This window comes from Mesocricetus auratus, unplaced genomic scaffold, assembly GCF_017639785.1.
Source record: "Mesocricetus auratus isolate SY011 unplaced genomic scaffold, BCM_Maur_2.0 Super-Scaffold_100025, whole genome shotgun sequence".
In the NCBI taxonomy this organism is placed as follows: domain Eukaryota; kingdom Metazoa; phylum Chordata; class Mammalia; order Rodentia; family Cricetidae; genus Mesocricetus; species Mesocricetus auratus.
Genome location: NW_024429206.1, coordinates 5,414,758 through 5,442,531, shown reverse-complemented (window position 1 = coordinate 5,442,531; position 27,774 = coordinate 5,414,758). Strand labels below are relative to the sequence as shown.

At 49.1% G+C, this 27,774-nt stretch overlaps 1 protein-coding gene across 2 annotated transcripts in view; it reads left to right on the top strand.

Moving 5' to 3' along the window:
• LOC101823484 (SV2 related protein) overlaps positions 1–27,219 on the top strand; it is a 58,376-nt gene extending 31,157 nt beyond the window's left edge. The window contains exons 6-16 of one of the 2 annotated variants that reach the window (XM_005078933.4): positions 1,574–1,698; positions 6,573–6,636; positions 10,031–10,156; positions 11,822–11,950; positions 13,314–13,387; positions 16,196–16,272; positions 19,576–19,683; positions 21,305–21,416; positions 22,718–22,799; positions 24,641–24,730; positions 25,743–27,219. In XM_005078933.4, coding sequence (XP_005078990.1) covers positions 1,574–1,698; positions 6,573–6,636; positions 10,031–10,156; positions 11,822–11,950; positions 13,314–13,387; positions 16,196–16,272; positions 19,576–19,683; positions 21,305–21,416; positions 22,718–22,799; positions 24,641–24,730; positions 25,743–25,949 — 1,194 coding nt within the window. In that variant the 3' untranslated portion in view covers positions 25,950–27,219. The remainder of the gene's footprint in view (positions 1–1,573; positions 1,699–6,572; positions 6,637–10,030; positions 10,157–11,821; positions 11,951–13,313; positions 13,388–16,195; positions 16,273–19,575; positions 19,684–21,304; positions 21,417–22,717; positions 22,800–24,640; positions 24,731–25,742) is intronic. The other variant, XM_040731583.1, reaches the window with a different exon arrangement.
• The last annotated feature ends 555 nt before the right edge of the window (positions 27,220–27,774 follow it).

Below are 27,774 nucleotides of genomic sequence, written 5' to 3'. Positions count from 1 at the left end.
TCACAGGGTTCCATGGAGTTTTCAATTAGTTGCCGCCATTTTTAAAAAGATACATTTTGCATTAAAAAATTGTGGCTTATGGCTTCTTTGGAAACCTGGGTTCCCAAGTGATCACGACCCATGATCTGTCATGGTGACATCTGGCTAGAGCTGTCCTCTCACTGATGCAGTTCCCACCTCTCCCTGCAATATCTCAACTGCCTAAGGCATGGGCGGGCTGTTGGAGATTAGTGGGAGCTCAAGTGTCAAGTATTGGAAGCTCTGGCTGCAGGTTTGGCCCTGCCATGTGCTGATTTTGAGCAAATCACTCTTCTGCTCTGCTGAGATAATGCATCTAATGGAAACGAGAAAATCTTCTTCCTGCGGGTGCGCTACAGTGACCCCACATAATTGTGAGCACGGGGACTCAACTGTCAGGTCCCCTCCTGCAGTTCAGTGCCAAGCAAGCAACAGACATTCGGTACATACACTCCATGTGGATGGACGGACAGATGGACGGACGGACGGCACATTTCTGAATGGACCATATATTCCAGTAGTCCTGTGGCTAAGTACAAAGCAGGCATTCAGTATATGCATATTGAAGAAAAAGATGAATAAGTTACATATATATATGTATATATATAAAACATTTACCCTGAATTTGTTTCCCTATCTCTAAGAGTAATTAAAATGAACACTTTCTTAAATTTGTAACATATTTGTCATGGTGTCTCTGTTCAATTCTCAACCCCAGTGAACATTGTGTCCCCTTTACTTAAAATTCATAAATAATATTAGCCACAGTGTTAGTCGGCTATCTTCTGCTATAACAAGTACCTGAAACAAAGCCAGCTTACAAAGACAAAGGTTTGTTTGGCTTGCAGTTTGGGAGCTTTCAGCCTGTGGAAGGTCCCCGATTAGCTTTGGTCCAAGTACATTCGCTCTGTGTCCCCTCACCCTGTGAAGCAAAGAGCAAAGGTCTGGGAAGAAGCATAAGCATTTTTCTGCGTTGATGATGAGGATGTTGGCGATGACGTCAGACACAGAGCCATGTGGGCCTCGTGCTGACCCTCTGGAGCCTGACTGGCATTAAATGGTAATCAAGGGACATCCAGGATGGCCCAGTTGTAATAGCACACAGAGCTCACCCGGCATCCCCTGCCTGTGTGGGATGCTTGTAAAGTGAGACCACTGATAACTTAAAATCTTTTGAGATTTCATTTATTTTTATTTTATATGTATGGGTGCTTTACCTGTGTGTAAATGTGCCTGCTGTGCCCAGGGAGTCTGGAAGAGGGTATTCGATCCTCTAGAGCTGTAGTTACAGACAGTAGAGCTGCCATGTGGGAGCTGAGAATCAAACTCAGGTTCCCCAGAAGAGTAACCAGCACTCCTAACTCCACCCTGCCCCCCCCCCCCCCGTTGGTAATTATTCTCATTTAAAAAAAAGCAATGCCAGGGATAGAACCCAGGGCAGACGCTGTAGCTGGGCCGCACCCACTCATCCTTGACTGGTGGCTTTATATGGTTGTAGGCACACCCGCCTGGAGATGCCCAAGGCTCCTGTGACTCCTTGTCTCCTTCTCCACAGGGGCTGAAGATCAGCGTGCTCTGGACCCTGTACTACGGCGTCCTCAGTGCTTTTGCGCCTGTGTATAGTTGGATCCTGGTGCTCCGAGGCCTGGTGGGCTTTGGGATTGGAGGGGTGCCCCAGTCGTAAGTAAAGACCCAGATCCGGCCTAACTACCTTCTGTATGCACGGGTTCAGCCACTTGGGAATTAAAAATACTGTGGGAAGAAGTGAACATGTCAAGAATCCTCCCTTGACATTAATCACTAAAGAATATATAACTGTTGGCCATGTATAGCATTTGTGCTATGGCCTGAGCTGTCAGCCATCTAGTGAAGGTTTATAGCATACAGGCCTGTGAGTACATCTATCAAATACTACATCATCTCACACGAGGGGGTCGAACAGTTCCAGGTTTAAGTCCCAGTGTCCTGGAGATAAGGAAGATGGCTGTGTGCCTTCATTGCCTTGGACTGTAGGAATGGCTATGCAGGGCTCCTAGAACCTGAGCCACTGTAGAACAGGCAGTGTTAGCATCAGTATCCTTCAACTAACGACAGCATCAGCACAGTGTCCAAAGGCCCTAAAAGCAAAGTCGTAACAAAGCAGACCCAACTTTGATGGTACGTTTAACATCTGCACATCGTGGTGCCGGCACGGGTGTGTTTGCTGATAAGCTCCATTTTTCAGGAGAGGACACCGAGACTTAGAAAGGGTGATATTCTTTATCCCAAACGACCGTTTGGGCTACAACTTTTGGGCCAAGGCAAAGCCTGTACAGGGTCCAGCTGTGAACTTTTGCAGGTAGTGCTGTTGGCTAGTGCAGGGGGAGCGAGTCCCTGGTTCATTGGCTGAGCCTGAACTAATCCAGGGGCACGGTGTGCCAGCCACTGCAGTCTGCCCCTTGTACTCCTCAGAGGGCCATGCATCCTGGTGAGACTGCACCTGTACTGTTCTGTCACAAATGTCTTCCACCAACTGCTCCTCAGGCTTTAACGCCTTCCCGAAGCCCCTTAGCACACGGTTGTCTCCTTAGGGACTGCAGCTCAACACCAACCTTGCGGCATTTGTCTTCGAGTAACCCAGACAGACTCCCTTTTCTGTCTCACCATTTCTTTAAAAAAATAGTCTCTTTTAGATTGTTCTCTCTTACGGACACTCTTTACACGATGGTCTAAATCACTGAGATCTGCCAAAGCCTTTCCCACTTTATAAACATCCTGTCCCACCAAAGCGCTCAGCAAAGCCACCAAAGCTCCACACACCTATGACAAATACATAAATACATAAATAAATAAATAAATAAGTGGGACGTGTGTGCCCCAAGCCCCACAGCTAGTTAATGGCTGACCTGAGATTTGCCACAACTCGCTTGCTCATTTATTCAACTAAATAGCTGTCTTATCTGTAAAGAAGACAAATAAAACCACAAGCAAAATTAGAGAAGAATTATGAAGCCACCCGAGAGGGCTCTGGCTCCTTAGCACTTCAGATGTAGTCATTTTACATAAACCTAATTATGTCGTAATTAGCCAGCGCTCTTATCGAGTTATAAAGATGGCTCCCCCAAGGGCTGTGTTGGGAAACATTTAGGTGACAATATTTTTAGGTAGTTAGGTAATATTAAAAGTTTCCATTCGTGTAGAGTGACTTTACCCAGCCGGGGTTCCTCAGAAAGTCATAAAAAAATGACATCTTGGAGTATAATTTTAAGATAAGTCAACAGCCAGAATGTAATGGTAACAGCTGGTTTCCTGTTTTGAGAACCCAATGGGGGGGTAGTTTATAAAGATAGGGGTTCATCTCAGCTTATAGTCCTGGCTCAAGTCTAGGGGCTGCCTTAGGTATAACCTGGCAAGAGACAGGAGGCACACACAAGTCATCAGATCTCCTTACCAAACCTCCAAGATCCAAGGTGACCATGGTGGCGATCTCCTGTAATCCCAGAGTTGGGGGAGGGGCGAGGAGGATTACCATGGGTTTGAGGTCAGTCTGGGCTACATAGTGAGTTCCAGATTAGCAAGACTCCCCTGCCCCTCCCCATAAAAGGCCAGAATTCAATCTTGGAACTGACCCTAACGACATTGTCTGACCCTGAACACCTCCCCCAGCCCTGAGTCCCCACCCCCAGACATCACAACTGGATCAAGTCTAGCAGGCTGAGGATGAAGTGTCAACACATGAAGCCCCAGGCACATGTGCCAGACACCCAAACCCCAACACTTCGAAGGCAAATCACTTGTAAGGAACCCTCTTCTCTGCCTCTGTCCCCCTTCATTTCTGCCTCCCCAAACACACATTTACATTGTCGACAAGAGCTACAGTACAGGCCCAGCAGTAGTGGAACACACCCTTAGACACGGTACTTGGGAGGCAGAGGCAGGCGGATCTCTGTGAGTTCGAGGCCAGCCTGATCTACAGAGTGAGTTCCAGGACAGTCTCCAGACCTACACAGAGAAACCCTGTCTCGAAAAACAAAAACAAAAGCCCTACGGTACAGTGCATTCGTTGCCAGCAAAGACGGCGCCTGAGTACCACAGGACAGCTGTGCTGTGTCTTCACACAGCCTTTAGCCCACCCCCACCCCCACCTGACTAACCCCCCTCACCAGAGGCTTAATCAACGTCAGGTGCTTTGTAAGGCCAGGTGAGAGTTAGCTGCTGCTGGTCGCAAACCACCTAGCACTCGGAGGTTAACACCCGGATTTACTTAACTCAGTTCTGCAGTTGGGCGGTTCTGCTGTGTCAGCGGGTCCTGCTCACATTTTCAGTCAAGGGGTGGATTAGATGACCTGATGAACCTAGAAGGCTCCATCTGGCTCCACCCAGGCACAGCCACCTGGGATCCAAGACAGGAAGCCAAAGCCACAAAGTCACCTACAGCCTAAGTCTGCAGCCAGCGGTGCTGGGAATCAAACCCAGGGCTTACAGCTGCTGCCCGAAGTGCACAGCCCTGAAATCAACTCATGATGTGAAGGGCAGTTCGGTCAGGCCACAGAGTAGCAGGGACAGCAAAGGGTTCCTGCGGGGGGGGGCGGGGTTGCTCTCCCAGGCCAGTTGCAACTGAGTTCAAATTCGGACCTGACTAATGCCAGACAGTATCTGTGTGGAACAAACTCTGCATAAAGCTGTGCACTTACACCGTGAGAAGAGCTTGCTGTTTCTGGGGCCTGCCCTGCTGGGAGGACAATGCCAGAGGTGTGGAGTTGTCCCTCCTGGCAGGTTCCTGTCCCATTTAAGGCAGGATAGAGAAGTCTCAGTAAAATGCTGAGTAATCTCCCTTCATGTCTATGGAGAAGCATAAAAGTGTTTGCTTTGGGGCAGAGAGATGGCCCAGTGGTTAAGAGTGCTTACTAGTTGACTGCTCTTGGAGGAGACCCAGGTTTAATTCTCAACATCCATGTTGGATAGCACATGACTTTAACTCCAGCTCCAGAGGATCCAGTGCCCTCTTCTGGCCTGTGAGGGCACTGCACATGTGCAAGGCATATACTCATACAAACACACACACAAAACAAAAACAATTCTTTTTTTAATTATAAAAATGTTAGATTTGGTGGCTTAAGATACAGCCCAGTGGTAGAGCACGCACTTGCCTAACTTTCACACGGCCCTGAGCTCAACCACCAGTATCAAAGAAGAAAAACTGGATTAAAAAATGATTTATATGTATCAAGTTCTGCCTGTATATATGGGGTGTGTGTGTGTGTGTGTGTGTGTGTGTGTGCATGTAATACATACCAGGGCCAGAAGAGGGCGTCTGATTCCCTCGACCTGGAGTTGCAGGTGGTTGTGAACCACCATGTGGGGTAGTGGGAATCTAACTCCAGTCCTCCAAGCTCTTAACCACTAAGCAATCTCCAGTACCAAGATTTGGATTCCAAGTTTTAAAAGGGAGCTAAACAGTGCTTGTCTGTATCATCACAAGTGATATTTGGGGTTATAAAATGCACAAAAAATGAGCAAAAATCTCACTAAACGTGCAAGTGTCCTTTATGAGAATAAGCAAAACAGAGAGGGTAAGTGTAAGACAGTAGCTTTTTGTGTCCAGTAGGGGGAGCTGTGAACATCCACAGAGTATCATTCAGGTAAATGACAGCTGGGAAAACCCGCAGGCCCAGGGCACCTTCCAGGTGATTTAGTAGACAGTGGAGGTCAGAGGACCCCTTTAGGAGTGCCCTCTCTTTCCACCGTGTGGAGTTATAGGAATCAAACTCGGATTACTGGACTTGGCAGTGGGTTCCTTTATCCACACATCCATCTTGCCAGCCCCAGAAGAGATATTTCTTATATCAGGATGTGATTTATAAATGCAGAAAAAAAGACAAATTAAAACTACAATTTATCACCAATGCAGCCATGGCCCATTCAGGTGAAAATAGCCAGTAGCTACAGGAGGTTTTGTGGAGAACAAGATATTGGCAAATCTGAATTATGTCCTAGTCACAAGTGTCAAAAACGGTACCTTAGAGCAAGAGAGATCCATCAGACGCCAACTCCACCCCTCTGTGAAGATGAACATACCCGTGAGGGAGCAGGCTGGCATCAAACACCCTGGATGCAACTGCTGAGCAACCTGGCATTACCCATGTGGTTGTCACCAGGGATGCACAGACATCAGGGACCCCGAATGAGGGTGTCCCCCTGGACAAAAGGCCGAATATGACACAGCTGCCTATAAACCCACAACCAGACTTCCCCCAGACTCCACAGCTATAGCCAACTTCAAAGGCAGCATGGTGGATCATTTGGGAAGCTGGTTAAAAATATAGGACCCAGCCAGGTGGTGGTGGTGCATGCCTTTAATCCCAGCACTCAGGAGGCAGAGACAGGCAGATGGAGACATTGAAGGTAGCCTTGAGCCACAGTAAGGACCTATTGATTTTCTGCCTGTAGCCATGATGCCAGGAAATTGACTCAGGAATCCACAGACCATTTAGGAGGATATTGTCCATTATTGGGGGAAGCTCAGAATCTGCCATCTTCCCATCCTCTTAGCCCCTGCCTCTTTGCTCCTGTAGGGTGACGCTGTATGCTGAGTTCCTTCCCATGAAGGCCAGAGCCAAGTGTATTTTGCTCATAGAGGTAAGGAGGGGGTGATGGTCTGTAGGAAATGCTGACTGGCAATCAGTTCTCAGGTGTATGGAGCCACAGGACTGCAAAGGGGAGTTCAAGGAAAACATAACAAGCTGAGAGGCGGTGGTGCATGCCTTTGATCCCAGCACTTAGGAGGCAGGTGCAGGTGGATTTCAGTGAGTTCGAAGCCAGCCTGGTCTACAAAACAAGTTCCAGGACAATCAGGACTGTTACACAGAGGAACCCTGTCTCAAAACACCAAAAGAGAGAGAGAGAGAGAGAAGGAGGGAGGGAGGGAGGGAGGGAGGGAGAGGGAGGGAGGGAGGGAGGGAGGGAGAGAGAGACATAATAGACTTAATAGACAAATATGTACATGGATATACAGTATAAATATTTTTCCTCCCTCCCTCCTCTCTCTTCCTCCCCCTTCTCCCTGCTTTTCTTTCTTTAATTGGATCAGCGATCCTCAACCTTCCTAATGCTGTGACCCTTTAACACAGTTCCTCATATTGTGGTGACCCCCAATCATAAAATTATTTCATTGCTACTAGTAATTTTGCTACTATTATGAATCATAACGTAAATATCTGGTATGTGACCCTGTGAAAGGGTCATTTGACCCCCAGAGGGGTCATGGCCCACAGGTTGAGTGCCCCGGCCTGTGGGGTCAGTCAACGGGGACCCTAGGGGAGGGAGTGAGAATGGGGGGACAAGAGACACGAGAGATGGGGACAAGACAGTATTCTGATCAAGTCTCGTTTATTGAAAGTACCAACAGGGCTTAAGTAAGGCAGGTAGCAGAAGGGTAGGGGAGCAGGGTGTGTTCCAAGGACACAAGTCTGCAGCTGGGGGAGTCTGGGGTGTAGGCCAGGTGGCAGAAGGGTGTGAGAGCCTGGACTGCAGGCCTTGAAAATATGCTTTACAGGAAGATAAGCAGACATAGAGAAACAGAAACTTAACTAAGTGTTAGTCTCTAAGAATACAGTATGAATATTAAGATGGCTTCTATTATGCTATCCTTATTTAGGGCCCTCCACAGTTGAGAACTTGCAGGGACGGTGCTCCCAGGGCTGACTCCTATCACCATGCACACTGGCCTATACCTCTGATCCATCAGAGTGGCCAGCTCTCAGCTGCCAGACATAGGCATGGACAATCAGCTCTGCAGACACTGAATCTATATGCTTGTTTGTTTTGAGACAAACTTTCACTATGTAGCCTGGGGTGGCCTGGAACCCGATAGGTGACTCAGACTGTCCTTGGATTTGCGGCAATCCTCCTGTACCTGCCTCCCTAATGTTAGGAATACAGGCATTTACTGCCTCCCCTGCTAGTTGTTCAAGGACAGACTGTGTCTGGGCCAGCACATATTAAAATCTGGCTAACCCCAGTCACGCTTGGTTCTCCCTTAGGCTTCCCAAGATCCAGCAACTAAAGCTGAGAGTGGTGGCTCAAACCTGTCACCTCCGAACCTCCAAACTCAGTAGGCAGAGGCAGGAGGATCGCTGCAAGTTCCAGGCCAGTCAGGACCACATAGCAAGACCCTGTCTAAAAACAAAAGTTTTAAATTCATACCTGGTTGAGTAGCATGCCTAATGTCCATCCTAACTGGCCAGCATCCTTAACACACCCATGGTTGGACATTTCAATGGTCACCCATGATAGTTGGGTGGCTCCTTTAAGTGAAGGGGGTTTAGGAAGGTTTTGGGGACCTTAGTGGGGTAGACTTTATCTTGGGCTGTGCTTGCAAATGGAGAGCCCAGGCCTGGAACAACAGATCAGTCTGAGGAGGACTTAGAAAGTCAGTATACAGTCCCTGCAGAGCCTGGTAAGCCACGTTTGCCATCCTAGCTACCAGGGAGGCTGAGGTGAGCATCATAACTTCAAGGTCTGCCTGGGGTCACTTGGTGAGACCCTGCCTTCAAATTAAAGTTGAGAAGAGAGCTGAGGCTGTAGCTCAGTTGGTAGAGTGCTCGCCTCACATATGCCAGGCTCTGGCTTTAGTCCCCAGTACTTAAGGTAATAACCATAATAGTAGGGTCAGGGAGATGGCTTGTAAAGCCCCTGCTAGCAAGCCTGATGACCTGAGTTTGAAATCTAGGATCCAAGTTATGTGAAGCCAGAACTGGCTCCCTCAAACCATTCACCACCCCCTCAATAAACAAGCAAACAGACAAATAACTGTGATTTAAAAATAATAACAGCAATAAAGTCTACCCACAAATATGTTCTCAAGCCCAGTCCCAAAGGACCAGGAGGCAGCAATAAGCTGCCTGCCCTAACAGTTAGATGATGGAGTCCCTGGAAGAAACCTTCATCTGGGTCAGCCCGGGACCACCCTGCAAGGGAGGGGGCCAGGACAGTAAATCAACCCAGCTTCCTTTCCACCCTGCTCTCCCTCTGATCCCCTGGGCTCCCTATTAGCAGCACACTGTGGGAAACCACAGGCAGGAAACCTGGTGGTGGAGTCCTTTCAAAAATAAGAAATGATGGAGAGTGACTTGGGGAGCTAAGGGAGAGATGATTCCAAAGGAGGATACTAGAGCCTGTGGGGCAAGGGACGTAGATGTCAGTAGACAGAAGCCAGAGAGTGTCAGTGTGTATAAACACATGCAGACAGCAGAATCTGACAAGTGTCTGTCGTGGATACATGCATAAGGAAGATATGGTATGTCCATGGAATCGTATCCAGCCTTGAAAAGGAAGGAAATTGTGGCACTATGCTACAACATTGGTGAGCCACCAGGACGTTATGCTTGGTGAGGTAACCCAGACATAAAAGACAAATGCCATCTGACTCTGCCACATGGGTGGTTGGAGTAGTCAAGCTCATAATGACAGGACACACATCCTTGAACATAGCTGTAGTCCTGACGCCTGGGAGGCTGAGACAAGAAGATCTCAAGTTTAAAGCCAGGCTGGAATACATAGAGAGTTTGAGGTACAGCCTGGGCTATAGAGCCAGACCCTGTCTCAAAAAATGGCAGTGAGAAAAGCAAAAACAGACTTCCAGGGACTGGTGGTTGGGTAGAGTTAGGAGGGGGCGAGTGCCATGGAGACCAGTTTTGTTTCACAGAATAAGCTCCAGAGGTAGACAGCAATGATGGCTTCAGAACAGCCCAAGTGTGTTCAATATCAGTGCACACTTAGAATGGGTAGGGAAAAAATTGGAAATAAGCCAAAACCAAAGTCCCTTGAAATGCTCACTGTCATAACTGTATCAGAGAACACTGGTCCTTTCCACCTCGGCTGTGGTGTGCAGCGTGGGAAGGGCCACAGCAGGATGTGCCACGTGGAAAGAAGGGGGTAGGGTTCTGGCCTTCCGCTGTCCTCCACAGTACCCCGCCGTCGACACTGTGTGGGCCACACTGCCTCACCACTGACTCTTACTCTCCCATGCCAGGTCTTCTGGGCCATCGGGACAGTGTTCGAAGTTCTTCTGGCTGTGTTTGTGATGCCCAGCTTGGGCTGGCGCTGGCTGCTCATGCTCTCAGCTGCTCCACTGCTCCTCTTTGCTATTCTGTGTTTCGTACGTATGTCAAAGCCATCTCCTTGCCCATCTGGGGGACACTGTATTCTAGTGGGAACTGAGTGGCAGACAACACCAAAGTTTAGTCTCTTAGAACTATTATTTAGTAGATGGGCATGGAGGCTCATGTCTTTACTCCCGGGGAGAGAGAAGAGGTGGGTCTTTCTCAGTATTTGAGGACTGCCTGGTCTACAGAGCAAGTTCCAGGACGGCCAGGGCTTTTAAACGCGCGCGCACACGCACACAAACACACACTAATTGTTAAATGTGTGGTGTTGGATTCGCTGTGAACAATCTCTTTTGAGATGTTCTCTGTAAGACTTAGGCTTAAAGTGACTCCGCTGGAGCCATGAGAACTCTTAACTTTTCAAACTGGCTTGAGCGAAACAGACACATAACAGAGGAGTCTGTCTGGCTTTTAGGCACAGCTGGATCCAGGAGCTCACATGGTCTCCTTATCTCACCCCAAAATGAGAACACCTCACTTCTTGTGTATCGTGTGTAGAACATGTATAGGCACACACACCCACATGAGCACACACATGTGTGCACGCACACAGAGACAGAGAGAGAGGCTGTGAGGGAGCCTGTGTGCTAGGTGGCTCACACGCTTTCACTACTCTTTCTTTCTCCCCATAGCCACGTGGGAACAGGCTATAATGAAGCCCACGTTAGGTTGACATCTGTTCTTGTGACAAAGCCACCAATTCAGTAGCTCAATGCATAAGAAGGAAGATGCTTTTTTGCTGCTGAACAGTTTAGAAAGAATATTCTGGCTGACTTGGGGGATCTCAGCACAAGTTTTGTTATTTTTGTTTGGTTTTGTTTTTACAGCCTGTGGTTCAGCCATCCCCTAGGACACTGGAGTCTGGGTGGGGGTTGCGGGCAAAGGGCTGGGAGCCAAGTGGAGACTCATATCCTTGCTTGTTTAACATCTGCTAACATTGGTGATTGCTAGCCATGTGGGCTCAGCTAGTTGCAAGGGATGCTGGGAAGTGTAGTTCATGGCCAGGCAACCATGTCCATGGAGAATTCTACACAAAGGTGTGAATTTGGTGGACATTGACAAACTCTCCTACATCCTCATTTTACTAAAGAGGAAACTAAATTCCAGAGGCCAGCTGATTTTCCAAACATCAGGCCTTCTTTGAACCTCTGAGTCCCAGTCCCACAGTTTCTACAAACCACTGTTTCCCCTCACAGGAACAAACTTGCCTCTGTATTTGAAGCTGGGACTCCATAAGGATTAAAACCTTCTGATCTCTCTCTCCCAGATTTAGTTTACAAACAATACTAAGCACAAGGAGGCAGAGGTTCTCAAGAATTGAGGGGAGATTTTTTTCTTTTTGATGGTGGTCACTATTTACTTCTCCCCCAAACTCTAAAAGCAACTATGACAGTGATGACAGTTACGTGAACCCAGGCCAGCCCTTCCTCAAGCTCTCCACTTCTGTTATCCTGTTTAATCCTCTAAGCACCTAAGGTATGGGGGAAGGCACAGAGGCACAGGGAGGTGACGCTGCTGCTCAGGAGCCAGCATTTGGAGCCAGGTCTCTGCTTCCAGAGATCTAGCCCTCCAAGGCCCCCACATAGACGAGAGAGGGTGGCCTGGAGAGCGCTCTGTTCTACACTAACGAGACACACCCGGGTCTCCTGTTCCCTCAGTGGCTGCCAGAGAGTGCTAGGTATGATGTGCTGTCCGGGAACCAGGAAAAGGCGATTGCCACGTTAAAGCGGATAGCAACAGAAAATGGAGCCCCCATGCCTCTGGGGAAGCTTATCATCTCCAGACAGGTGAGTGTTTGGAGACTGTGTGTGTGTGTACACGCAAGGAAGCGATTGCAGAGGCTGACATGCATATGGGCATGTGTGTGTGCATGCAAGGAAGCGATTGCAGAGGCTGGCATGTGTGTGGGCATGTGTGTGTGCATGTAAGGAAATGATTACAGAGACTGACGTGTGTGGGCATGTGTGTATGCATGCAAGGAAGCGATTGCAGAGGCTGACATGCGTGTGGGCATGTGTGTGTGCATGCAAGGAAGCGATTGCAGAGGCTGGCATGCGTGTGGGCACATGTGCATGCATGCAAGGAAGCGATTGCAGAGGCTGGCATGCGTGTGTGGCACAGGTGTGGGTGAGTACAGATACCTGGTGTGGCTCTGCATTTGTGTTTGTGTATGTCTGTATACGTGGACTGGAAAGCCAATATGGAGCTGGTAAAGGGAACTGGTAGCTGACTGACAAATTCTAAGCTACTGCTGGAGAATTTAGGCAGCAGCAATTGGGGAGATGTCCTGCCAGCCAGTGTGTTTCATAACTGCTTCTGTTTCTGTTTTGTCCCCAGCTCAATTTTTTTAAAGAGCATTGTTAAGCAAAGATTTGAAAATATTTTTTTGGTTTTTCGACACAGGGTTTCTCTGTATTGTTTTTGAGGCTGTCCTGGAACTCGCTCTGTAGACCAGACTGACTGGCCTCGAAATCACAGAGATTCTCCTGCCTCTGCCTCCCGAGTGCTGGGATTAAAGGCGTGCACTACCAACACCTGGCTCAAAAACAAAATTTAATACAAGTAAATTCTTTAAATTTTTGTGAAATTGACAAATGGGTCATTTAGATAGTCAGTCTTTGGGCAAAGTGGCCTGTGTTGAGCTGGTTCTCAGCACATGTACTGTGGTGCCCTGACCAGGAGCTGGCTGTATGTGTGTGCAATGATTTCATACCCCTTGCACTGAAACAGACCCAGGGGCCCAATAGTGCCCACCTCAGGGGTCTGCCTCCTGCTCCATGTTGGAAGCACACATGGTTCTGGCCTGTGGTAATGAAGACTCCAGCCTACCAGGGTCTCAGCAGGAAGGAATGGGATGAGTCTTGGCTTCCCAAGCCTGTATCCTCTACCCTGGCTATGCCACTAGCAGAGTGAGAGAGAGAGAGAGAGAGAGAGAGAGAGAGAGAGAGAGAGAGAGAGAGAGAGAGAGAGAGGAGGGAGGGAGGGAGGGAGGGAGGGAGGGAGGGAGGGAGGGAGGGAGGGAGAGAGAGAGAGAGAGAGAGAGAGAGAGAGAGAGAGAGAGAGAGAGAGAGTGTGTGTATCAGACCCCAAGCCAAAGCCCCTATGGACTGGGAGCTAGCCAATAACCCACATGTCCTTGTCTTGAAACAGGAAGACCGAGGCAAAATGAGGGACCTTTTCACACCCCACTTTCGCTGGACAACGCTGCTGCTGTGGTTTATATGGTAAGAGTTGCTGGCTGCCCTCTGTGAGCCCCTCCCATTACACACGTTGGGTCTTGAGATTTACTTGTGTGTGTTTATGCATATGTATGCATGGGGCACCCAAAGATGACAATCAGGTATCCGCCACAGTCTTTCTCAACCTTATAAATCAAGGCGGAGTCTCTCACTTGAAGCGAGCCAGCTTGCTATAGAGATCTGGTCTCTGCCTCTGGGGTGCTGGGTTTACAGGCTGGCCCCCATGGGTGCTGTTAGCATCACATTCCTGACCTCATCTGCACCAAGGACCATGTGGGCTGTTCACTTCTTCACCCTTTGAACTTAATGTGGAGCTTCTCAGATAAGTAGCTATTAAAGGAGACATGTCTAGGGCTGGAGAGATAGCTTAGCGGTTAAGAGCACTGGCTGCCCTTCCAGAGGTCTAGAGTTCAATTCCCAGCAGCCATATGGTGGCTCACAACCATCTGCAATGAGAACTGGTCTCCTCTTATGATCTGTAGGCATACATGCAGACAGAACACTGTATATATAATAAATATATATTTTTATAAAAGGGAGACATTTCTATTTCTGCTCTTCAAGAAAATGCTTGAGTTGCAAGCTATCCCTAATGATGCTCTCAAGGTGGATGCAGTAAAGTGACTGTGGCAGCTGGTGTGCCCAGGCGCTGAGCCTGTGTACCGGAGACAGGGTGGCTGGTGTGCCCAGGCGCTGAGCCTGTGTACTGGAGACAGGGTGGCTGGTGTGCCCAGGCACTGAGCCTGTGTACTGGAGACAGGGCGGCTGTGGTAAGGGCAGATGCTCAGGAGTCAGGAGCTCATGATGAAGCTAATGCAACCCAAGGAACTGAAAGCAAACTTCCAAGGGACCTTTCTAAAGGAGGCCAAGGAGGCAGGCCACTGTTTACACCGGCTAGGGCCCTCCTCTCTGCACCTGGTGCCTCAGCTACCACGTGTGGTATCCTTTGAAAACCAAGATGTGGTCAACACAGCCATTCATGGGAATCCACCCCCCCCACCCCACCCCTGGCTCTCCACCTGCCACTCAGTTCCTACCCAGTTTAAGTTTTCTTAAGTGACAGCCGTGAGGGGGAGACCAGAAGGGAGGCAAATTCAGAAAGTAATTATTTTCCTCTTTGTAGACGTCCAATTGCAGTCATTCTTTTCTCATTTCCAGATCTCCCATGCAGCAGCGCCAGAGCAAGGCACCGTGTGGCTGGGGGTGGGGCTTGTGCTTTATTTTTAACCTGGTTCCAAGCTTCCTTTTCACCCTTTCACACTGATTATGAGAGAGGTGTTCCCAGCATGGTCAATTACAGGGAAGAGGGAAGAATGGCTTGAGTTCTGCCTCCGCGTTCCTAAGAGCTGAACCAATTCACCAAGCACTTATTAGATACCTGCTGTGTACCTGGCTCAAAGTGACACCCGTAGGATTTTTAGAAAGGGAGGCTGGACAGAGCTGAGATACCTAGCTTTAAGGATCTATAATTCCAAAGGAAAAACATTAAATAATTTTCAAAGGATCTGTAATTTACTTGGATCGGTTTCAAATCCCTAAAGCAATTTGTGAGAGGCTAATTTTAATCCTGTCAATGTCAAACCCAGTTCTTACCTCAAAGAGAAGAGAGTTTGTTTGGAAGCGAATTTGATGTGCCCCCACGTGGAAAGAGCTATGGTCACAGAAGCAGGGAAGCCGTAAAGTGCAGCATTTGCCAAACGACTCTGCTCGCCAGTCTCAGTTACCGCAACCCGATCATTCTCCTTTTCCTTTTCCTTTTTTTTTTTCAGTCCGTAAATATTTACTTGGTGGAATCCAGTGCTTAACACGCTCCATCAGTTTTACTCCATAGTTGAAAGGATGTTGGGTAGAGGGAGATGGTGCGGCAAATACATGGCTATTAAGATAGCCCAAGAGAATTCTGGCTCTGAGTCTGCAATGTTCCAACTCTCCATAATCATCCTATCGCCCCGGAGAGTCTTCACCATGGCATTTTGTTTGTTTGTTTGTTTCTGGCAACTTTGAATTATGCTTCCCCATGTTGATCCAGCGTCACGTTTGTTGATTTACGTCCTGTGGCATTGGGGGGGGGGTCATTCCTAGGATTTGACAAAATGAGGCTGGGCAGGGCAGGCAAGAGGGCTCTTGTCAGGTGACAGGACAGCAGTTAGTAAGGCTGTGCCGGAGGACATCGCTAGCCGTCATGGGCCACCTGAGAATTTCTTCCCCACCCTCTGTGTCTGACACTTACATGTAACACATTACAGGAATGTTACGCTTGAAGCTAGTGGTCAAGAACACAGGATGGTCTAAAGAAATAGATCTAGAGGACGAAGGAAATGGCGTTTTAACCATTCACAACAGCCATATGGTTCAGGCTGACCGAACCATGGGGGCCGCTGCTGGCAAGCCTGAGAGTCTCAACCTCAGCCTCTGGTTGTGTCTGAGTCCACACGTGGCTGTTTTACGAATATTCTAGTTCTGTACATTCTGAATGCAAACTCCAGGTCCGTGCAGAAGGGAAGAAGTGTCATTGCACTGTGAAATTCTAAAAATCATGTTTGCTTGCCCCCGCCCCCTTTAGCCCAGAAGCCCCTTAGATGTCAGCGGAAAGGTCACACAGCCCATCTTGGTCCTTCCAAGAACACAGGATCATGTCCCTCTGTCCCATCATGATGCATCACACCAGCCATCTTCCTGCTCAGGGTCCCTGAAAGTCTCCAAGACCCTGCAAAGACTGGTGAGGGAGTAGACCTCCTGGGGCTGGAGGGAGCCTTGCGCCTCTGATGTCTCCATCCTGGCTTCCCCTCACAGGTTTTCCAATGCCTTTTCTTATTACGGCTTGGTTCTGCTCACCACGGAACTCTTCCAGGCGGGAGATATCTGCAGCAGTGAGTATCACTACACACACACACACACACACACACACCGGGAACACAGTCACACTCACACTCTTTCCCCTGCAAGGTGTTGCCATCATTGCTGTGTCGTCAATGCCTAGTTCCCAAAACTCTGGGCAACTTTGTGATGACAGATGACACATGCCCAGTTCTACCCCAAGTCAGGAATCGGGCTCTGAAGTTGACAGCATTTACTGATAAACTGAGGTATCCCTGATCAATCTCCCTTGAGGAAAGAGCAGTTTGTTTGCACTCAGCTGAGGGGATGTAAGGGGAGCTTTCACCTCAGCCTAAAGACCTGAGGGGAACACTTATCAAGATCTAAGGGGCACTCCCACTTAGCACATGTAACATCCTGGGTTCAGTCCCCACCACCAAAATAAGTAACTAAATAAACAAAATAAAGATCTGTTTCTGTTTTGATTTGTTTTGTAAAGGCAGAAGCCGGGCTCAGCCTCCTAAGTGCTGGGATTACAGGCATGCACCCCCACACTTAGATAAATGCTGAATTACAGGAATGCATTACCATACCTAGGTCCCTGGTGGGCTTTTATGTTTTTAGATAAGGTCTCACTATATATCCCTGGCTTGCCTGGAACTCTATGTAGACCAGGCTGACCGCAAACTTGCAGAGATGCACTTGTCTCTGCTTCCCAATGCTGGGATCAAAGGTGTGCGCCATCACACCCAGGCTTCTACTGGGTGTTTAAGAGCAGTTGTAGAAAGCCGGGCATTGTTTGCACACGCCTTTAATCTCGGCACTTAGGAGGCAGAGGCAGGCGGATCTCTGTGAGTTCAAGGCCAGTCTGGTCTATAGAGCCAGTTCCAGGACAGCCTCCAAAACAATACAGAGAAACCCTGTCTCGAAAAACCAAAATAAATAAATAAATGAGCAGTTGTAGAGCTGGGTGGTGGTGGTGCACACCTTTAATCCCAGCACTCAGGAGGCAAACACAGGTGGAGCTCTGAGTTCAAGGCCAGCCTGATACACAGAGTTCCAAGACAGTCAGGGCTACACAGAGAAACCCTGTTTCAAAACAAAGTAAAACACAATGCAAACAAAACACACACACACACACACACACACACACACACACACAGAGTTGTGGAATTGGAGAAAACCTCATTGTAAAACGACAAAACCAAATGTATCATGTTACCACGAATCTCCTGGGTTACATTCTGTCCCTAAGCCTAGGGGTTCCACGTGGTACAGGGAAGCTGGAGCTCACAGAGGACAGCTGCCTCACAGGTGTGACAAGGAAAGGACTGAATGCCTCACCATAGGTTGGAGTGCTCCGGAACCCTCCCAGAGCTGCAGCTCTGATTGGAGCTTGTCTACAGAGCATCCCCAGGCACTGGGCTGCCTCAGCACTGAGGCCTCTGGGTCTATTTTTCACTAATGGTCTTTAAGGCAAGGACAGCACAGAGCTAAAGCAGTCTTTCCAAACCCCCCCAAAGGGCTATGGCTCAGCTCCCAGGTTTATGTATATGATCCTGGGCAGTGGCTAATGTGCCCTTCTCTTGTGGGAATAAGTCAGCAGGGGTGGAGCTCCACCCCCCTCCCTACAAGGGGATTTCCCACCTGGGATGGATCCCAGGCCTTCCTGCATGCCGGGCAAGCTTTACGGCTGATCCACAACCCCCACTTTGACACAATGCCAGCACCATTTAAACCCTCTCCAGACCAATTTAATCAGCATGGGTGAGACTCATGTATTAGTCAGGTTTAAAAGCTCCACAGGGGATTGTATTGTAAAGCAGAATCACCAAACAAATTAAAGAAATAAATAGAAATGTGCCCATGCAGATGTTGAGCCTGTTAGTTGGTTCTACCTGAAGGCAACCCTGGGATTCTGACATTGAATTCAGGGCAGAGGGGAAAAGAACCAAGCTCCTTCAGGGTTTGCAGTAAAACCTAAGGGATCGTGGGTGACAGTTTCATACACTGGATGCTGGGAAGGGTCCCCAGTGGTAAAGTGTGCCCTTAGCAAACTCTGAGGCCCAGCACAGTTCATTAAATTATTCATTCATTGCAGCTCTTAGATGGTACAGTCCTGTGATAACTGGGGATGTTAATGAGAAGGTAGGCTCTGTAGAAGCACCCCAACTGCAGATGTGGTTTTGGAGGGTGGTACTGACTGAGCAGAGGGGACAGTCCTCAGGCAGTGGACATCTGAGTACTGTCAGGAGGCAGAGGTTGGGGAACTTTTTCTGTCAAGAACCCCATGGAAAATGTTTGGAGCTCTGAGAGCTACTCAATTCTGCCACGCCTAGCAGGAAATCGGCCCTGTATAAGAGATAAGAGATTTATGCATGTGTGCATGCGTGCGTGTGTGTGTGTGTGTGTGTGTGTGTGTGTATGTGTGTGTGTGTGTGTGTGTGTGTGTAAACCAACAAAGATCCAATTGTCACTGACAGTAGGAGACATAGTGGCCAGGTGGCTTTGGGAGTAGCATCCTAAGGAGATGATGGGATGTCTTCTGTATATGTTTGTCTTATTGGTTGATGAATAATGCACTGTTGGCCAATAGGGAAGCAAGACAGGTGGAACTAGGAGATGAGGAGGATTCTGGAAAACATAGGCAGAGAAGCCACAATGTAGAACCCAAGAGGAGTCACAGGTCTGGACTCCTCCTCCAGTAAGAGAAGGCCATGAAGATATATATACATTAGTAGTTATGGGTTAATAATTAAGACAGAACTAGCCAATAAGAAGCCCTAGTCATCAGCCAGCAATATTCATAACTAATATAGTGTTCAAGTGTTTATTTGGGGCTCTGAGGAGGCTGCAGAACTGGGTGGGAAATCCCATAACATGTCTCCCTCTTTCTCCCTCCTTCTCTCCTCTCTTCTTTCTTTCACTCTTTGATGGCCTTAGATTTCTCCTACTTATTCTCTCTGCCCACCAGCCTGCTTATCTCTCTTCTGCCTAGCTCTTATTGGCTGTTCAGCTTTTTATTAGACCAATCAGGTGCCTTAGGTAGGCAAGGTGAAACAGATGCAACACATCGTTACATAATTAAACAGATGTAGTGAAAACAAATGTAACACATGGTTTATATTGTTAAACAAATGAAGCGTAAACAAATGTCACACATCTTTACATCATTAAACAAATGCAACATAAACAAATGTAACATACTTTTACACAGTTAAGGTAATATTCCACAGCATAAACAAATATAACATATCTTTACACAGTTAAAGTCATTTCTACAACAGAGGGCTAGGGTGCAGGAAGCTGTGGTACAAGGCTGTGTGACCATCCCTGCTCCTCTCTCCCCATCCTAGTCTCCAGCCGGAAAAAGGCAGTGGAAGCCAAATGCAGCTTGGCCTGTGAATATCTGAGCAAGGAGGATTACATGGACCTACTGTGGACCACCCTGTCTGAGTTCCCAGGTGAGACTAGAGTGGGAAAGCCTACCATCTATTTAGGATTTAAAAGAAAAAAAAGGCAGGCCCTGAGGGTTTTCTTTTTCTAGCTCTTTGCTACACGTTCCAGATAACGAAGGCTAACAAGTCAGGCTGCCTAGTTTCAAGCATTCTGTCTAAGGAGCAAGACTCCTGGGCTATTGCTGCAAGCAGTCACTCACTATCACAAGAACCCTACTGCAGCTCTGCCCTATATTGATGCCGGAGCCCACTGCCCCAGTCTGCAACCATGATAAGGAAGGTCCAGGCAGAAGATCTGCAGTGCAGGTGTATGGGAATCTCTACCCTGTTATGAAATATACAAAGAAGTATATTTAGTGCACAGCTCTGAAGCTAACCGGCAGGGTGCCAGCATTTGCTTGGCTCTGACCAGAACCTTCCAGGAGATGGTAGCCCTGCAGTGAGAGCCCATGAGAGTAGGGACAAGAAGTCAGAGAGACAGCGGCCATAGCCACCTTCCACACTGAGGGCCAAGCTCCCAACATATGATTCCTTGGGGGACATACTCAAACCATGTCCAAACCACAGCACTGAGAAACCGCAAGCTCAGGAAGCCCGGAACTTTATAACTGGCTACCAGATCCCTCTGCCATTGCTCCAGGGAGGATAGTGTCCTTACCGTCCCTCTAAGACTGTTGGTTGTACAAACAATCTTTAAATGACAATGTAGAACAGAAAAGCAGCTCAGGGCTTGCACAGAGATCAGAGCCATGGAGATCTCGCTACCCCACCCTCCCATCACTGGATGCACTGGAAAAGACCTGGTTCTGGTGGAGGTCATTAAGCTTCCAAACCTGAACACCATTCAAAGATGATCTGCCTCCCTCCCTTAGTCCCTCCCTTCCTCCTTTCCTCCCCCTGCCTGAAAAGGACAATGGCGAATCCAGTGCTGAACCAGTGCCAAATACCTATTAAAGGGACTAAAGGTAGCCCGTGATCCTTTTGGCTCCGCTCCTACCTCCTACCACTTTCCATTTTTCTGCCATTTCATTCTGCTCAGGGAAGGCTAAACAGAGTCCTCAGTGCACCATCTTCAGCTGGAGCTTGCCTGGGTTACCTCCACAGACAACACCACCTTGATCCTGCACCCTTGTCCCAAGGTCTTGTAAGACTTGGCTTTAGACACTGAATGTCCTATTGCTGGCAGAGCTCAGCATGAGGGCCCCAGATCTCATTACAGATGGTTGTGAGCCACCATGTGGTTGCTGGGAATTGAACTCAGGACCTCTGGAAGAGCAGTCAGTGCTCTTAACCTCTGAGCCCTCTCTCCAGCTCTGGCTCGCTCCTTCTAACAACACATCCCCCTTTCCCTTAGAGACTCAGAATAGTACACACTTGTCTCCTGGTTGCTGTGACCAGATCAGGGACCTGTAAGTGGCTTCCCAGGTCCCCTGCCTCATCAACTCTCACACAGACACAGCAGGCATTGGCCAGGAATCTGTTGTATTGTCTGAAAGCTGGGCTGGGCCTGAACCGGGAGCTCACGGGTTCAGCTGGGCTGGTTCACTCTCAAGGGTGGAAGATGAGGTAGGGTTGGTCATTAGGAACCAGCTGAGAAGCTACCTACCTTGTCCCTGCTCTCTGCCAGGCGTCCTCGTGACTCTGTGGGTCATCGACCGCCTGGGGCGCAAGAAGACCATGGCCTTGTGTTTCGTCATCTTCTCCCTCTGCAGCCTCCTGCTGTTCATCTGCATTGGAAGGTGGGTATCAGGAGGAACCCCAGCCCCTCACCAGGACTCATGGCACTTCATGACAGACAGATAGTCAAACTCAAGGTCAAAGCCCTAGGTCAAAGCCTCCGCTGGGACAGCAAGGGACCTTGTGTGCGGGTGTCTCAGTTTTATTTCTAAGAATTTCAAGTTTATAGTTCCCATGTGTTCTATTGCCATGAAGAGACACCATGACCACGGCAATGCTTATACAGGAAAACATGTCATTGGAGCTGGCTAACAGTCCAGAGGTTTAGTCCATTGTCATCATGGTGGCATGCAGGCAGACATGGTGCTGGAGAAGGAGCTGAGAGTTTGACGTAAAGAGATGCTGGGCCTGGCTTGAGCATTTAAAACCTCAAGCCCCACCCCTAGTGACACACTTCCTCAAGCACAGCTGCACCTCCTAATCCCCCTCAAGTAGTGCCACTGAAGAAGGTTTCTGTCCCGCCTGGTCCCATAGTTGCTTTGCCCCAAATAAACACACAAAGACTTATAATAATTTATAAACTGTTGGCTGATAGCTAGGGCTCCTTATTGGCTAGCTCTGTCTTAATTATTGACCTATTTATATTAATCTATGTATTGCCACGCAGCTGTGGCTTACCCATAATCTGACACGCCACCCCCTGATGAGCCTATGGGGACTTTTCTCATCCCAGTCACCACACCACGACCTCCCCAAACAAGAGTACGGAGTGGCCACAGAAGTTGTGCATGTGTTAAAGTGGTGTTAGATGGAAATAGACCTTGTTTCCAACAGACCCTACTGAAGATACATTTCTCTAGTTTTACAACTCCTAAGAGGCCCTGAATATAGACAGGAACCATGAAGGGCCCCAAACAAATCCTGTCAAGGAATCAGTGGACCATAGGAGGAAGGAGAGATGGGGCTTAGACCTTGAAGGTTTGGAAATCTGGATCATCAAAGGATGGGGAATGCCCTAACAATGCCACATATGGTCCTGCTGGGACCCATGGCCTCTCACATGCTAAGCAAGTGTTCTGTCACTGAGCCTCGGCCCTGGGATTTCAACCATTCAGACTGTTTCCCCACTCCGAGCTGCGTACCACAGGCATTCCCATCTGTAGCCGGGGTGCTGGGTAGAGAACAGTGTACCTGAGAGCAGAGTTTTAGTGACACTACTTAGAGGTAAGTCTGTGCCGATGTGCAGATGTGCTCGGTCAGGGAACGTTTGCTGATTCAGGCATCAATTCTTCCTGAGAAGGTGGCATTGTGAGGAGAGAATGAGACAGAAAATAACCCTTACCTGCTGTTTTCTCCTCCCCAGAAACATGCTCACCCTCTTACTCTTCATTGCAAGAGCATTTATTTCTGGAGGCTTCCAAGCGGCCTATGTTTACACGCCTGAGGTAGGAGAGGTGCCTGAGAGTGGGGTGGGGACATGGGGTGCTGTCTGACCAGCATATCAATTGTTCTAGGGTCTGGGTGGCACCAGCCTCCCTCATTACTTCCACTTACTTTGCAGTTACTCTTTTTTCTGCTCACACAAGCTTCAAGCCCAGTGTAAAATTCCAGAGGTTGCCTAAGTGTGTGTAGAGCCAATGCAAATGGGGCAGGGCCCACATCCTCCCTTCCTGGAGACAACCTGCTACAGTGTTTGCGAGCTGGGCAGGCAGCTCAGTGCTAAAGTATAGTGTTTGCCTTTCTTGCTCAAGGCCCTGGGTTTGACCCCCAGTACTGAAAAAAGAAAAGAAAAACAACAAGAGCTTTCAAGTTCTCTAAGCCTGGCTAAACCTCAGCCAGCTGACTGTTGGTAACCATGAAAAACTAGCTGAATAGGTGACAACCCATCCAAGAGGTGGGTTTCTGTGTAGCCTGTGAAAACCCAGACTAGGAGCTGGAGAGACAACTCAGTGGTTAAGAGCATACATTGGTCTTCCAAAGGACCTGAGTTTGGTTCCCAGAACCCACAATTGCCTGAAACTCCAGCTCCAGGGGCTCTGAAGCTCTCTCCTGGCCTCTAAAGGCGCACGCACATACACACACACACACACCATACATACATCCAAACATACGTTCAGACAACAAAATAAGAAACAAACAAAACTAGTGTTTAAAACCAGACACAGGTGCGGGAGGGCCAACGGCATTTCCAACAGAATGAAACCACTCAGAACAGCACAAGCAGAAACATCTTGGGGTGTGGTGCATCCCATCTGTGTCACGTCCCTGCTTCTATTGGCTCGGGAGGAGCAGAAGGTGCATGATGTGTGGTTGACATAAACACCCTGTTATAATAAATCGTGAGGGGGACCTTGGCAGATTCCACAGTGGGTGAGGGACAAACATGCCAGGCAGACAGAGCTTAAGTGAGAAGTTTTATTAGAAAGGGGAGGAAGCAGGGGTGGGGGTGGGGAGAAAAGAGGTAAAGAGACACAGAGACAGAGAGAGGACAGAAGAGAAGAGGCAGACAGGAAAAGCCTTGTCTGCCCCTTCAGAGGAGCAGCGGGAAAGACAGCGTAAGAGGGTGGAGGTCTTTCTTTTTTTTTTCTTTTGGTTTTTCGAGACAGGGTTTCTCGGAAGTCTTTCTTTTAAAGTGGTCCTTTGTCCTTTACACCTTCTTGCAGACTACGTAGTCATAGTCATGGAACCCTGGACTGACCAGAGTTACTGTCTGAGTGCATCCTGCCAGGTGACAGGGACAGGCCAGCATAATGCCCGAATCCTTACACACAGAGCCTGCAGGAGAGCAGCCATTGCTGACTTCAGCATGGAACTCTTAAGTTCTCCAGCAGACGAAAACAGAACTGTAGTATTAATCCCTTTATCCACTTTATAGTGAGCACCAGCCATATGCTAGACACATATATAATCAGTAATTATGTGTATGTGTCCTGTGTTACACATAGTGTCCAGCTCCCCGTACTGAAATGTTTACATAGCTTTTTCCACTGCACTGAGTCGGAACCCAGGGCTTCACCATGCCAGGCAAGCATTCTGTATACACCCCACCCCCACCATTGTTAACCAGAAAATCCAATTGTGAAATATCTCCCCGCAGTGAAAAACAATGAGGTACATGGGCTCCCGCCCACGGCCAACCTCATGCTCTCTGCCTTGGGTGAGCCTCCCACCCCCTTTGCCCGTTTCCCATCCTTCCCACGGGTGTCAGTCCCATCTGTCCTGAGTGGGGAGTGGGGAGGAATGTCTGTATTCCCCATGGCATTTGGCTAATACACTGACATTCCAGGTGTACCCCACGGCAACGAGGGCCCTAGGCCTGGGCACCTGCAGCGGCATGGCAAGAGTGGGCGCCCTCATTACTCCGTTCATTGCTCAGGCAAGTGTTGCCCCAAGTACAGATCCAGGAGGCAGCCAGCTGTGACTATAGGCTGGAGAGTATTTTGTAGCACCCACTCCAGGAGGGAAGAAACTCAGAAGGATAAAGGGCCCAAGGTCATTGACAGGGACTCAGACAAGCCTGGGATAAGGCTCAGCTCTTCCCAGTGCAGAAGGCCCTGAGGGTACCAGAGGATTTGGATACACTGGGTGGAGTCCCAGCTACTTTGGGGAGGAGGAGACGGGAGGAGGGTTTGAGAGCAGGGCTCAGAGCCAAGGTAAAAGTGGGGTATTGACACAAAGAACAAAGGACAAACACCAGCTTATACTCGATGTCTGTCTTCCTCTTCTGAATTGGCTGATTTGAGTGAGTTACCAAGCTTGGCAAGTCTGTGTGCCACTAAAAAGTCTTGTCCATGTCTAAATAGTCAGTTTTTCATTCTTCATCACCTTTTTAAAGGAGTAGGTCACATCATTAAATGTGATTGTCTTAAAGACGAGTTGAGTCAGTGAGATGCTTACCACAGAGTCGGATGACTAAAGGCATGTGCCACCACTGCCCAGTGGTGATTTTTGGTTTTTGATCCAGGATCTTACTATATATCTGGGACTAACTTGAATGCAGGATTATCTTGTCCCTAAACTCCCGAGTGCTGGGATTAAAGGCATGCATCACCACCACCTGGCCTGTGTACAGAATCTTAAGCCTAGCTGGCCTGAGTTCAAATCTCAGCCCTATCCTCATTATATGAGCTTGAATATGTCCCTTAGGTTGTTTGCCAAGATATGTCTTATTCTGTAGCCCATGCTAGCCTTGAACTCCAGCAACCCTCTGGCTTCAGCCCCTCGGCGCTAGGATTAGGCATGTGCATCGTCACCACACCTGGTGGTTTGTCTGCCCTCTTGAGCCTCAGTTCTCCTGTGAAATGGGGTGAAATGCTCAGCTAGCTGTCAGTCATGCGGACTGCCTGTAGCTCTGAGATGTTCTTCTCTACCTCCACTTCCCTCCCTAGGTGATGCTGGAATCTTCCGTGTACCTGACCTTGGCCGTCTATAGTGGATGCTGCCTCCTGGCTGCCGTGGCCTCCTGCTTTTTGCCCATCGAGACCAAAGGCCGAGGACTGCAGGAATCTAGCCACCGGGAGTGGGGCCAGGAGATGGTTGGCCGAGGGACCAGCAGTGAAGGTGTCCCCAGGTCGAACTCTGGCTCTCAGGAATAACAACCCCTGGGGGTTGAGCTGGTCTCTGAGGTTGTAAAGCCTAGGGAGCTGACAGAGCCCAGTTGGGCCACTTATGGTCACTGCCTACATCAAGAATTTACCCAAGGGGGTGATGCGGACTGACAGGGTTTTGTGTCTTCACTGTGTTTGACCATATTTATCGAGGGTCACCCACCCCTTGAAAATGGGGTAGCATTCACTCCAGGGGGTTCTCTGTGGTAGGGGAAGGTTTATACATCGCTGTGGATCTGCATGGGGAAACTGCTACTGCGGGAGGGTCCCAGGACGCTCAGGACCAGCTGAGCAGGTGTCATATAGTTACCCAGTCTCACCCTTGGAGAGCCACCGCCCAAAGATCTCCGTAGATACAGTCTGGGCCCAGGCCCCTGTGACAGTTGCCATTTTGTCCAGTAGGTTTCTTCTGCGCCCTGGCCTCAGGCTTTCTTTGGAATTAAGGTGAGCTAGTGTCTGGCCCGAGCAGCTTTTCTGGAGCCAGAGATGCCCACTGCTTCCTTGGCTGGGCCCCTTTAGACGTCTCTCCAGGGCCTGCCGGGTAGAAACAGACAGATGTATGTGCATCTAAATTTGAACCAAGCAGCCCTGATCTGGCTTCTCCCTCTGGAGTCACTGTCTCTGGCTGTCTCTGGGGAGAGCTAGGTGCCCACCAGGCGATCACCCCTGAAAGCTGTTACCCCATCCCCCAACCTGGAAACTGGAGACTGAGGCCTAGCTGAGGGGAAAACTCAAACCAGAGTCTCTGTGGCAGCAGCGAAGGCCTTTCTGGGCCCTCTGTTTCGGCTCCCTCCTCAGCCCTACTGAGTGGCAAGTCCCTGTTTACTCAGGCTTCAGGTCTGTGAAGAAGGCTGCACAGGCTGAGGGATCTCCAGGGGGAAGCACCTACTGCAGGTCTGCCTCTGCCTTCTCTCTCACGCCCCCTTTGTCAAGAGCAGCGCTGGCCCTGCAGAGCAGGTCCTGGGAGGATGCCCTGGCTCAAGAATCAGAAAAGCTCATGTCATAGGGGAGGGGAAGCCATTGTCTTGGCCTCGGGAGGAAGGACTCCAGCAGGCAGTCCACGTGCACTCCCAGATGCCGGAACACACGAGTCTTCTCCCGAGATTCGGGGAGGAAACAACACACAGGGGAGGAAGGAAACTGCCAGGCCCCATCGAAGGCCAGAGGAAACTGACCCCCAGCTGCTCGACGCATACATCGCAAAGAAGCCGAACGTGCGTTGTGCGATCATCTTTTATTAAAACATTGGTGACGGACATTACAGGTCTAAGTCTGGTCACTGGTCACAGGGTTCTAGTGACAGTTCACTCCCAGATTGGCTAACTTGGTCTGTCTGAGGAAGTGCTTTGGCAGGATGCCCTCTCCTGTGAGGTGCGGACACCGGCTGGTAGGCAGTATTGGGACCTTGAGTTTGGTGGAGGCAATGCTGTTAATGGGAGGAGACAGTGGCTTCTTCATGGGGTCAGTTTGGTGTCCTCCCCCCTCACCCCTGCCCTTACATTTCGTTGACTGTCATTATTATCATCATTGATATTTGAGACAGACGGCTGAAGTGTAGCCCAGGCTAGCCCCACCCTCTTGATCTTCCTATCTCAGACTCCCTAGGGCTCCATCACTGCCTAGATCAACCACAGTTTCCTCCCCTCCCCTCCCTCCCTCTCCATCCCTCTTTCTGTCTCTTTCTTACTCTCTATCCAGCTGGTCATTTTCACTTCCTCACCCTCAAATAACCCAGCTCTAATGGGGAAGAAGTTAGGGGTTGAGGCAGGAGTGTTCTCCAGGGGCTACAATGAAGAGGGATGTTGTTTCTACC